Source organism: Semicossyphus pulcher, unplaced genomic scaffold (genome assembly GCF_022749685.1).
Source record: "Semicossyphus pulcher isolate SPU_LCO1_2020_fin unplaced genomic scaffold, fSemPul1.0.p SCAF_20, whole genome shotgun sequence".
NCBI classification, from domain to species: domain Eukaryota; kingdom Metazoa; phylum Chordata; class Actinopteri; order Labriformes; family Labridae; genus Semicossyphus; species Semicossyphus pulcher.
The window spans coordinates 6,285,451-6,299,163 of record NW_027211694.1 but is presented as its reverse complement, the minus strand read 5'-3'; the positions used below and the strand labels follow the sequence as shown (position 1 = coordinate 6,299,163).

The following is a 13,713-nucleotide window of genomic DNA, read 5'->3' as shown; positions in this document are numbered from 1 at the left end:
CTACATTTGTATTTTCCACCCGGGGTTCTTTTTTCTCTCTCACAGAAATCACTTAATTTTATAGCAAAGACGTTAAACGTTTGCAGCACAAAACCCTAAAGCTTGAACCGACAGCACTCTGAGATTCAAGAGGAGGAGGGGAAATTGATTCCTTTTTTTGGGGGGAGAGATTTCAAGTCCAATATGAGCCGTACCTGCAGGCGAATATTGGTGTTCTGAAGAAACTGTAGTTTATGTACTATAACGAGGGAGGGAATTATAAGTTTCTCAGCTTTGGGGTGTTGGAAGTTATCGTTAGAAAAGTGTTCAAGTGGCAAAGTTAGGAGAGAAAACAGCAGCCAGTGCCCTGCGGGTAGTCTGCGCTGAGCATCAGAGCAAGCTGAAGGAAGTAACGCGATTCTTCGGACATAAAGCTGGAGAGATTACACTTTTTGTGCCATAGCTCAAACCTACAGTGTTGCTAACATTTCCCCCACGGCTCCTGTGTTTGTAGGAAGAAACTGAATGAGCTAACTATTAACAAAGAGTGACTAAGAGTGAGACGTCAGGACACTTGCTGCTTCCTGTTTATCTGTAGTAACAAACGCTATCGCTCGTACAGCAAGCAGAATCTCCTTCTGCCTTTCTTCCACATCTAATTGCCCATTAAATTATTAAACGATATAAAACGCTGCACGACGGCCGAGTGACCACGCAGACGAATCTCCCCTCGGAACGCAGCTCCCATCTCTTCGAGGATCTAACATTGCTTCTGGCAAACCGACCGGTAAATTGGCCGTCTGCACTCTCCTTCCTGCAGCGGCGGCGGCAGGTGGACAGAGACCGGAGTCAGACGGGGGGGGAGAAGAAAGTGTTATCTTTATAAAGGCAGCAGGGGTCTCCTGAGAGCTGGAGGTGGCCCGGCAGATGTTTTCCGGAAGCCTCGGGAAGAGTCTGAACACAGGGGAGAGGATGGAGAGCGGCTGTTTGTTTGGATTAGGACGCTGAAGATCCCAGAGCGAGGCGACATACAGGAACTGCATGCATCTGTGTGTGTGTGTGTGTGTGTGTGTGTGTGTGCTTCTCCTCATTCAGAATTTACAGAGGATTCCTTCCACTGTTCCTCTTGACGGATGACACTCTATCCTCCATAAAAGCCAAGAGATGGATGGATTGAAGTGACTTTGTGGGCGGTTGTGAAGTGTGTGGACGTGGAGCGATGAGCCTGTCTCAGCGTTTATTCAAACCCGCTGTCACTTGCGTGGAGAAAAATGCTTTCATGCGCCGCATCGCAGCAGAAATTCCTGAAAAAGTTAGACACATCACAAAGAGGACCGGCTGCAATCAGAAGCGTGACATCGCCAAATCCTTACCTTCATATGTTCCGCTCTCTAGCAGGGCTCCGCTTTTCTCCAATTCCATAAACCGGTCAACGGTCACGAAATTATAATCCACCCCCGGGACTTCTCCTTCCTTGGGCTGCCTGGTTGTGCCTGCGGGAGATAAGCGAGAAGAGTTTTAGAGCCTTTGAACGCCTCATCACCGAGTAAAACTGAGTCTTTGTCGCTGTTTTGCAAAAAAGATCAGAACAAACCGGCGCCGAAACACGCTGACCCCGACCCAGAGCTATTTATCTAGTGTCCTCCTGATTCCTTTTTGTCCCTTTTTACTTCGTGCACAGCTGAGACGGAATATTTGAGCTCTCGCGGCCGGGGGGGAGGAGGGGCAAGGTGCAATTTCAGGAGCTAAGTGATGCAATTTGGACACCAAGAGGAGAAATCAAGTCAATTTGCATGGAGCTGACAGCCCGTCAGTGACTCCCTGACTGGAGCAGCGCAGCAGAGAGGAAAATATTTTACCTTAATAGCAGCTTTTTCTTCTCTCCTCCCTCAAAAGAATGCAAGTCAAAGACTTTATGATGTTAAACTGAGGTGCAAACGGCTTCCTAAATGCTTCCTCATCGCCGCGTGCTAATTACTCCTGTTAAAGCCGATGCCGGCTGTGATAACACGCAGGCACTCCACCCCCGAGGTGCTGAATGGGTTTCCACATCTGAGCGAGGGTTGTTCACACTAAAAGAGGAGCCAGTAAAAAGCACACTTGTTAGACCCTCGCTGCGGCGGATAACAGTATCCATCTGTGGGTTTTTAAGTTAGCAGGGGAGTGACGGTGCCACTGATCACTTCAGGTGGGTGGTGCAGGGTGATTTGACTCTCGCAATCACTACACGAGGTTGGAATAAGGCCTGTGAGAGGTGTGCCGGGACGCCATGTTTCAGGATGTCTTCAGCTTTCAAGAGAACTGTTCTTGATACGACCTTATACAAAATATTTGTGTGCCAAAGGGCCGGATGTGTTAAATACGTGGGGATGCTGCACGCTTTTAGGCGGCCCCAGACAGCTACCCATAATTCTGCTGTTAAGTTTTGATAGGATGGTGGTTCCAAAGCTCTTCCACCAAGTGACAAGCAAAGCAGAAGACGTTGTAACAAACTCCTCTGTAAGATGTGTGTGAAGACAGGATAACAATGTCTTAAAGGGCCAGTTTTTCAACCTCAGTGCTATCATGCTATTATGGGGAGCTAATGCCATTATGGTAGGAAAACAATGCAATTTGGCTCTGTGCCTTTGGGGGACGCTAAACGCTTCTCCAGCTATGTAAAAGGCGTCATCTGTTGGAGGCCAGGGAGCTCGCTAAACTACACTTCCTCAATCTATGACGCCTGCCACTGATGTCATGTCTCGTTCAAAATCGTCAGGTTTGAAATGTAGACTGCAGACCTGAAGATTTTCTAGACGATCCACCGGTATATTCTCGTCGTATTTCGGATTCTGTACCGGTAGTATTTCACTACTAGTCGTTCCTTTCAGAGGGAGGGTCGCGATGCACGCTGGGTTTTGTAGGAATGTAGAATGGGCGAAACCACAAGCTGTTTGTACAACTTTCTCCACAGCTATGGCGCCAATTTCAAATATTATTGCTTCTATCGATTACAGAGAACACCAGCTTTGACTGACGGTTAACTACATTTGGATGGATGACACATGATAATTGTTCACACACGTAAATCCCCCGTCCCATCTACAGAGGCTACAGTCCTTGACCCAACGGCCCCAGGTTCGACTGACCCTCGGGCCTTTGCTGCGCGTCATCCCCCTCTCCCTTCCCATATTTCCGACTCGGTCCTCCCTCCTACGGAATACAGGCCAAAGACAAAAAAGACGCACACTTTCTGGGATCTTTCTCTGAAGCATTAACGTGTCACTCATGTGTACGTACACAAAGAAGTGATTTGAAGATTGACAAAACACTTTGTAACTCAGCACGCTCATCAGGCTGTCGGTTTTAAAAAGTGACAACAAACATCACACCCTAATCACGCTGTTAGATGAGTGTGTGTGTGCGTGTGTGGGGGGGTTATGTTTGATAAGCCTTCTTATCTCCCATCAGGACCTCGTGGTTTAAAAATAGTACCATCCTTCACGGGGCATTTGGATTGGCGAACATAAAAAGGGCTCTCTGTGTTTGGTGTGCCACCGTTTGAACAACGCTTGTTGTGTCACTTCTCCTGAGCGTCAAGCGAGACCTCTGCCGAGATTTATGTCAAACATCTAAGAGGTTCAACGTCGGCAGATGTCATTGCATACTATTGGCCTTGAGTTGTGATTGGAGACTTTGAAGCGCTGTCATGACAGCAAAACATTTCCTGTCGCAACTGCAGTCCTGAGCGGCTTGCTCCGACAACGCAATGAATGGAAGATGAATTCATGCGAGGACGTGAAGCTGGATCGCCTTAGCAAAGTGGTCTTGTTAAAGTGCTGATTAAGTTGAGAAACTAAAGCCACAGAAGGCCTCAAAATCACCTCTAGTAGTCTCGTCTTTCTCCAGATTGAAGGTGTCAAACACGACTATCATTCGGAATAAAGTGGCACCCTGAATGCATCATTTAATTCCTCCAAGTGGAGCGTTTTGTTGGCGACCTTTGGAGGAAAACATCCACCTGCAACCTGCTGCTGAAGTCATTTGCGGGAGCTTTTAATAAGAGCAGCAGGAAACACTGTTGATTGCCGCAAATAAATGTATGCATGTGTGTGCCTGCGCTTCACCTCCAGTGGAGAGTGTCTTGATTGTGTCTGCCTGCATGGGGGCTTCTGTACCCGTCAGATTAGTCCCCTCACAGGCAGAGCGACAGACTGAGCAGCACACACACACATTTCAAAGAGGACCTTTGATGTTGCGGAACTATATTTAGCAGCATCTTCTGGTGGGGACTTCTCTCGGGTGACAATTTCTAAAAGGAGGCAACCACAATGCCGCTCGCTTTCCACTCCTTTGTATGTGGGTCATGGTCCTGCGGTGCAAATCAGCGCTTCTAAAAATACAGCAGCCTCGCTGAAACGCTCGTGGTTATTTTTAAGAAGGTATATAATCGTTATTTACAGTGTGTTGATTACAGAAAATTGGGGAACTCATTACGGTTAAATGATGCGTTCATCATTTTGTCAGCCTTCGGGCGCTGGGATTCTGAAGCGCCCGCAGGTGCGTTTCTGCATGTGGGTCATTCCAGGAGTGTGGGAAGCTCCGTCTAAAACAAGTAGCGTTAATCTCTCTGTGTGTCCCTGCTCGATTCAGAGACGGAGCGGGACGGAGAAGAAAGACAAACCTTTAAAGATTACCTCGATCGTATTCACTGAGCTGGATTTACAGTGTTTTATGAGAACGTTTCAGGACAGCAGAGGAATCTGTGAACACTGGAGCGAACTGTAACCGGACAGAATGAAGTTGGCTTCCTCCCACAGTCGTGGATATTTTTAAGAAGGTATAATCATTATTTACACTGTGTTGATTAAGAAATTGGGAAACTCATTACTGTTAAATGATGTGTTCATCATTGTGTGAGCCTTCAGGCTCCAATTCTCAAACCCCCGCAGGTGTGTTTCTGCGATTGGGTAAATTGCCCGTAGGTGTGAAAGGAAGCGTTTTCTATCTTTATATGTCAGCCCTGTGATTGACAGGCGATCAGTCCAGGGTGTACCCGCCTCTCGCCCAATGACAGCTGGGATAGGCTCCATCCAAGTGATAGTCTCTAAGATGCGAGTAAACAATAATCTACTATGGCTGAACAAACAAAGAAAAGACGGATGACTACACATACAACTTCAAAAATAAGTGAAAATCCAAACAAAAAGAAACTCGACACTCAGATGAAGGAAAACAGTCTGAAAAGGAAAGCTACCGTCAGCAAGGAAAATCAAGAGTTACAACTGGAGCCAACCGTGGACGTCACACATGCAACACTGTCTGGATATCTGGGACGTGTGCTCCTGCACCCTTTATCACCATAGGTGCCGCCAAAGAGAACCAAACTGAGATCTTTGAGATTACCACTTCATAACTAACTTTATGATACCACTTATGACTTATTTTTTCTGCTATGCCCATTAAATGTATCTCTGCTCATTAGTTAGTTTGTATTGTCGCTGCTGATTCAGATGCAGATGTTCAATAGATTCACTGGAAGTTGCTTTTCCACGTACTTGGAACAATTCAGAGAACGAGTCCTCGCCCAGTCAAATCACCGGGTTATAAATAGACCTGGTGTGTGTCAATGTAGCACAAACAGAATATTGGGTTAACCTGACCCAGTATCAATGGAAAGTTCTTGCAGTGTTATTGAGTTTATTTTACCCAGAACCCACTGTAAAAAAAAACACCTTGGGGCTTGTTTTGATGTGAGAATAAAGCATGCTCAGGGTGATGTAATGATGTAAACGAGCTGAGCAAAAGGACCTGACATGTTTAAGAGGGAGAATATTTGTGTTAGTATAAATGCAGAATAGAAAACATTTTAAACTGACTCTGAGAACACCAGTAAGCAAAGTGGTCGCTTAATCACACCTTCAATCTTGAGAAAAACCTTCTCACTTTGGTATAAACCGCACAATTAAAGCATGACACGGTGCAGTCAAGCTGGGCACAAAGTGACAACAGGAATCCTCCTTTAACTCTACTCCTACTTCTATTCTCCAAAGACAACAAACAGGTCACCACCATGAAAGATTAACTAGAACAACAGGTTATTTATCACTTTATGAAACTGTCCCGGATGTATTCTTGAAAGCGGTGTCTCCTCTTGGGATCCAGGACAACAAACGAAACAGAAGAAGAGCACACAAAGATACGACAGGAAGCAACGGTAGAAGCTGCTGATGGGTTTTGGTAAGTAAGGACGTAGATTAAGTTGTAGCGTGGGCTCAGGCTGACGTGCCCAGTACCTCCTCGAGCCGGATTCAACTCCACAACCACAGGCCAAAGGTCACTCTCTCACTCAGGCAGCCGAGCACCATTACCTGCTGCCCCGGTCACAGCTAACACCTGGAGTGGTTTCATCCTGGAACTAGAGCTCATACAGAATACATTAACATCTCTCTTAACAGCCCTGATATTAATAAAAATCTATGTTTGGGGTTAAAAAAGACTACAGCACAACCTGAGCTTAATTTGAACCTGTAGGTAATATTAAAAAAAAGGCTCGACTGGGACTCAGACGATCCGTGGAAAGCGGAAACATCGGCCTCTATCTGAAACAAAGGATTTCTATCCAGAGAATAACCCGAGGCATCACGCAGAGATGCTAATGTGTATTCATGACAGGAAGTCAACGCGTGTGTAAAGACCCCGAGGGAATGATTATACCATGAACATCCAGCTAATCATTTCCATACAGCTACTTAGCAGTACAATCAAAACACACCAAAAAAGGAGAATTTACACTCTGTGATGTGTTCAGTAAAAGAAAAGTAGCACGTGTAGCGTAATGTCCTTTAACTTTAGACAGAGGGGATTAATACAGCACAGAATGTATCTAATAATGAGAGATATGTTGCGTTTGGCATTTCAGGGAGTAAATTAGGGAAGTCAGAGAGTCGGACATCTTTTCTTTCTCAGAACATGGATCAGCAGGCTCTGACCAAAACTGCTACAAAGAACAAAACATCTAGCTAGATGTCGTTGTTAGATGTTATGGTGGATTCCCCAAGAGTTCCTGGAGATGACGTTTTTAGCCATGCTAGCAGGGTGGATATCGGTATAGCAATAGCGGTCCACTACTTCGGTCTAGACTGAAACATCTCAGGGTTGCTATGAAATCATAACACAGATTCACGTTCCCCAGAGGATGGATCCTACTGACTTCGGTGATCCCCTGACTTCCATCGTTAGCTTGACATTTGGGGTGTAACTGAGAGATATGAATGGATGGATTGCTATCAAAGTTGGTATTTTTATGTGAGGATAAAATGTAACTTTGGTCACTATTTAACTTTTCAGCTAGTTTCATCGTCAAGGTCAAAACTTCAGTTAGTCTGGGGCGCCGGTTGGTAGAGCAGGCTACGGTCCATGTCGCACTGATCGCAGGTTCTACTCCCGGTCTACCTATGATTTGGTGCGTGTCATCCCCCAACTCTCTACTCCCCACATTTCCCGTCTCTCTTCCGCTGTCCTATCAAATAAAGAGAAATTTCACTTTGTCCAGTGTTACGCGCTCCCCCTTCTGCTTTCCTTCCTCTCAGGTGGCTTGGTTGCTGCTGGCCCTGCCCCTCCTGAATAAGGGAGGCTGGAGCAGGAGCTCAGTCTCTCTCTGATCCTGCAAGCCTGCACACCATGTTAGTTTATAACTTAAGTTACTTTGGTTTTTCCTTTTCTTTTGTCGCTGGAGGTCTGGTAGTCTAGTTTTTATTTCTAGTTTAGTTTATTTATAACTTTTACTAGGTTTGGGGGGGAAGAGCCGGGTCCTACGGCCCTTTGCGTGGTTGGCCCAAGCTTCCTCACTCCTTTTGTTCTTTTTGGCGAGACCTCCAGACTCATAGTTTTGGTAATTATCACGGCATTGTTTTCTTTGTAAATAAAAATTCCTTATCTTTTTGAAACTTGTACTTGGTTATGGTGTCCTTCTTCATATGTTACTGGTCGCATGGTCAGCCAAACATTTCCTTTGTTGTGGTTGTAACGTCCAGTAATTTGGTCCATGACCAAATACCTTGAAAACGATTAAACTTCCCATCAGCCTCAGCTGTACTAACATTGTAAACAACCATGGTAAACATCTGCAGGTTGACACTAGCTCAATGCTAGCTCAGTTGGCTCCTTCAGGTGATAGTTCTTTCTTCTAAACAAGTATCACCTGAAGAAGACCATCGCGTCAAAACGTTGCGATTAGCTTATTAAGCAAGTGTGTGTGTAACCCTTCTTCAGACATCTGCAGGTTAGCGTAGTCATTTTTCGTTTTAGCATGTTGATGCTAGCATTTAGTTCAGCCTCACAGAGCTGCTAGCACGGCTGTAGGCCTGTATTACTTACATTCTCTTCATCCCCATGTATCCCAATGCATACTTCAGCAAGAACTCCTGGTGCTTTACTATTTTATTGTTAGCATTAAGTGTAGCAACAGATGCCTGTTTCCCCCTGATGTACTGACACTTTCTGGCAATGATAGCATACTTAAATTAATTAAACAACTACAGCTGCACGTATATTTTACTGTTATTGCTGTAGCTTTAGGTGGACATAAACGCTAAGCAGCTTGTTGGCAAAGCTAAATTAATGCATCCCTCTCGTTCCCCTCTGGTTTAAACACACACACTCGGGCCGTGTGAGCCTCTCACTGAGTTTGTCTTTAATGAGTTTAGTGAAGTGTATCTGTCCATTGTCAAGTTAGTTTCTTTGAGGAAGTATGTAGTGGGGATAACTGCAACAGGAGGGCGAGAGACGAGGAAGAACAAAAACCGTATTCATCCATCATCTTTGCGAAAGTCTGTCCTCTCCGTTCCTTTCATCTTCCCTCTTGTTTCTTTCATCGTCTTCTCTAAACCAATTTGGAGCTCACAAAGTAATAGCAATTTCATCCAGCCATGGAGTAACAGTCCCCTTCTGCACATTCTCAGTTGTGTCACAGCTTGAAAAACGTCTGTCAGACTCGTGGTGGTTGGATTCATGTTTCACATCCGAGGAAAAGGTGTGGAACAGCGGCCGCTGCTCTTTTTGTGTTGAGATGAATAGCGGCGCTAAATTTTGGGCTTGTGTTACTCGTCCCATTTTGACCACAGGTCTTCTTTCACGTTGGTTAAACACAAACTGTGATGAACACGTGTAGCTTTACCAACAGTTTGGGTTCATAACATCACCTGGAGGCTACCACAGCTCTGTTTATTTCTCTGCCTTCTTTAGTGACTGTGTCTGGGTTAACTTTACTGCCTCTTCCAGCTGAGTGAAGTAGACCAGTGCCCAGTTTGACGTCCTGTTAGCTTGGTGAGTAACAGGTATTCTCAGATGAAACCAACTACTGGCATTCTGTTTCAGCAGCAGAGTCCATATCCATCTGCTTTCACTATTTATGGCTGCAAACTGTTTCGTTACGAGGGTATGAACCCAAAATAAACAGATTTTGCAGGTATTTAACTGCACCAATCAGGTCGGAAAGGACGCCGAAATAACAACATCATGATGCAGATGAATAAAAAGTAAAAGTTCATGCTGTGTCAGGTGTGTCTATAAGAGGACGCGCAAACTACCCTTAAAATGCCTGTTTTTAAACAGAGGTCTGGTCTGCCTTTTCTGATACAATCTAAGGGTGTCAGGGTTATCTTACTGCTGATAGATCTGGACCTAGGGTGTGGCAAATTTTGCCCTCGAGTTAAAAATGTTCAACTTGCACAAATATAACACATAACACAATTTATGTGTCCGTATTATAACGTCAAATGCCACAAATTTGTGCCTTCGCAATGCCTTTAAATGTTACAGCGTCATACAAGAAAGCTCACCTTTATGTTGCTGATAAAGTTACAAAACTATCAAGTTAAAGTGCATAAAGCCTGGTCTTGTTTAGTGTGTCATACTGAGGTTACAGACAGTATCAGCTAGCTTGTAGCCTTTGGCATCAGTCACCATCTCTTTCTGTGCTGTCATAACACTGCCGTGTTGTGTACGAGCGCCTCAGGCCGGACACAGAAAACAGGTCCTGCCCTTTTACACCTTAAACCCTCTGTTATGACTGGCCAACACAGTGTCAGCACGGCCCATTGTTACCACCCTAATCTAGCCATTAGCCAATTAGGAAGTGACGGGCAGCTGTAATGCCCTTGCATTAGAGGGATGGATTAGTTTTCCATTCAGCGCCTGGCTGCTGCCTGCGGGCAGAATGGACCGATGGAGGACAGCGAGCTGCTGAAAAAGCTGCTTTCACTGCACTTTGCCTTCAATTGACAGCAAACGTGGCGATGTGCTTATTCCCTGTTTTAAGCGACGATGCAGAGCTCGTCTTAATCAACTGTGATTACATTTCATTTAAGCCGTGATAAAGTCTCAAGTGCGGAGAAGTCTTCTGTTTTTTTTTAAAGTTAATATCATCGCTTTGCCGTCTAACCGCATCGACGCCGAGTGTTTTGGCTCCGTAGCAAAGTTCTTGCTTCTTGACCAAAGATCAGTCATTTTTCACTTCTTCTCCACTTAAAGAGATTTCAGGTTCATTCAAGTTCAGTGAGAATGACTCTCTGCTTATTGACAGCCAGTAATGTGGGATAGATTGGAGAAAGCCAGGCAGTGAACCGCGCTCCCCCTGCCTGTTGGCCCTCTGCCGCCCTCCCCTGAATTCCATTAATAGCTCTGCCCTCCAGGAGGTGCTGGCTGGACTGCCTGTAACACAGCCAGAGATATTGATGACTGCATCCTCCCGACCAAGGAGAGACGAGAGGAGGGGGGGAGAGACAGGAGAGGGCTGATGAAGAGATAGAGGGGTGGTGAAAAGAGGGAATGCATATGGAGGCCTGTTTTTTTAAAAGTTAACCCTTAGAGGTCTGCAGTGGAAATCAGTGGGATTTAAAGGTCTTAATCTCCTGGTCTATTCCCCTTTACCTACAATGTGATGCTAATGCCCAGGAAGGGGGATTATCATCCTTTTAAATCTGCAATTTTCATCGCACAACATTCGCAAAGTGTCCTCTGAATAATTCATTTTAAAGAGAGAAACTAGCAGATACAAACAGTCGCTTGGGTTTTCTTTTCTGGAAACATTTCCTGTTGTTCCTTCCCTCAGCAACTGTTACTTGTTGCATGTCAACACACAGTGGCACAAAGCTCGCTGCCGGACAAATTCAGCACGAATACCTTCTGTTCGACCAAAAACTCCCCGTGGATCTTTTCCAAACTAACTTATTTTTGCTCACATGTCCAACAGAGAAGAATCCGTGACCCCTGTTATGAGTGAGGAACAGTCACATGTAGCTGCTAATAGCTGGAGAAGTCACAGTGACAGTTACTGCAGGGCAAGGAGTTCTGCTAGAAATCTAATTTATTCAAAGACACATGTAAGAGGCAAGTGAAGTGAGGACAGGCTGAAGCATCTGAAAATGTAATATGCTGTCAAAATGTCTCAAATGATATATTAAAGCAGTTCACTGATACATGACTACACACAGCAAATTTGAACACATCTAGGGTTGGGAATTGCAGAGTAACTCACGATACGATACGCGATATATGATACGTGATACAATGCGCGATGCGATATGATATGATACGATACGCGATATGATATGATACGCTACGCGATACGATGCGCGATACGCTACGCGATACGCTACGCGATACGATGCGCCATACGATGCGCCATACGATGCGGGATACGATATGCGATATGATATAATATGCGATACGATAAGCGATACGATACGCGATACGATTTGATATGCGGTAAGTTGCCCACGATGATATCATGACACAGCGATTCTGCGATAATTGATATATTGCAAGACAATCATTTAACGATGCATCACGGCAAATTAATTTCTGTTCACATTACCCTCATTCAAGTCATAAGCACCACCGTGAGATATGCGATACCGTGAGTCAGGAAGTAGCGCCGCTGTGGGTCCAGATTGCAGGGAAATCTATTTAGAGCGCCGTATATTTGTAATTTGAAGCGTAACGATAATTGTATTGCACGAGTCAGGATGACGATATAGTGCCGTATCGACATTTTGTCCCACTCCTATTCACATCATATACAATTTTCTGATTTGATATGAGGATTAAGAGTTTATTAACCTGTATGATGGAGCAAAAGTCCTCTTTAGAGCATCATAATTATAAGTCAGTCTTTATAGAAATGATCCGAGATATTATTGGAAGTAATATGACCATTAAAGGCACCCCATGGAGTTTTTCTGTTTACAAACAAAAGGTATGTTTACATTTGTGTTTCTTCAGAGGGTATATTGTTTTGTTTGCATGCATGTTTGCGAGCTTAAAGTCTTTGTCATCACTGTTTTGAAGGTTGCTACTTCTTGTTTTTTAGCACATTAGCATTAGCATTAGCTAGAGTAGGAAGAAACATTTGGTGGAAATGTGCATCAAGGTGTTGGTTAACTTCGGTTGATACAAACTAAAAGGGTGAAAGTTAAAAAAAACCCCATTGGTCTTTAACTCCACAGAGTATCTTTAACTAGTAGGCTATTACATAATCAGGGTTAACAGAAATCTGATGTGTCTGTTCATGCAAAAAGTGAGTCAAACATTTTCAGAAGTCACCTTTACCCGCACAAAGTTGTGTAAAAATACAACTAACTCTAAGCTAAGTGATTTATCACAGCTTTCACTGGGAATTGAGCTTGTGACTTAAGGTTAAAGCCATTAGAAGATAATGTGAATTTAATCAAACTGTAATCTCAGCGAGGGTAGGGAGAAGCCTAAATTCATAGTAAGCAGACAGAATTAATCATCTGTGAGCTACTTTGATAATTAATTATTCCTCGAAGTTTGCCAAACATTCCTTCTGACTTTCGCCTCTCTGAAGATTTTCTGCTTTTCGTTGTCACACGTGAGAGTTAATAGTATTTATCTCGAGTTTTGGAGTGTTGGTAGAACAAAACAAGCAACTTGAGAGCGTCATCTATCATCTTTAGGGAATTGTGAAGAGGATTTTAAAGCATTTTCTCACATTTTATAGACCAAAAACCTCTTTTACTGAGACAAGAAACAGCACACGAGTCAATAATGAGACAACTCCGGGGTTTACTCCTCAACAGATGCAGATAATAAGACAGGAGCGTGAAAAATGGCCAGTAACCACACCTTCATTTTAAACTCTTGATGCTGTATGAATACAAAGTCCCCCTCTCGGTGCAGAAGTCTGTGACAGTGACTGATCGGCGTGTCATTGCAGAGTGCTCTCTGTATTGATTAAGTGCTGTATCAGGCACATTCGGGACCAAACTTGGTCGTGAATCCCCAAAAAGTTGGCAGCAACAAGTGAGCCTGACATTCAGCGAGTAATTTGTGGGCCAATCCCACACGCGGGATACAGTCAAGATAAATAGGGTTTAAAAACAACCTACCCATACACAGGGATGTCATCATGATGTCTGTTATCATGGAGATTTGAATCAGAGCTCCGCTATCCTTGTTTCTGTCTCTCTCGTGGGAAGATGTGAATGGCTCCTTTCATCACATCTCAGGCTCTATTTCTTCTCCTTTTCTCCTGCCATGCATCGCAGCGTCCTCGGCATCAAAGCCACAACGTTGTGGAATACAAAATGAAGAAGTCCAGTAACTGAGAGGTGGAGGAGAACCAACTTTAGTCGTAAGAGATCCAAAAAAGTATCTTATTTTCCCTGCAGCTGCTCCAATTTTTCCTCTGAATCCACGGAGGACCGGTGCAATCGTCGCACACGTCACGTG

At 44.4% G+C, this 13,713-nt stretch overlaps 1 protein-coding gene across 1 annotated transcript in view; it reads right to left on the bottom strand.

Annotated features, from left to right (window-relative positions):
* Positions 1 to 13,713, bottom strand: part of magi2a (membrane associated guanylate kinase, WW and PDZ domain containing 2a) — a 250,336-nt gene that overhangs the window by 89,221 nt on the left and 147,402 nt on the right. The window contains exon 3 of the mRNA XM_069670763.1: positions 1,353 to 1,472. Coding sequence (XP_069526864.1) covers positions 1,353 to 1,472 — 120 coding nt within the window. The remainder of the gene's footprint in view (positions 1 to 1,352; positions 1,473 to 13,713) is intronic.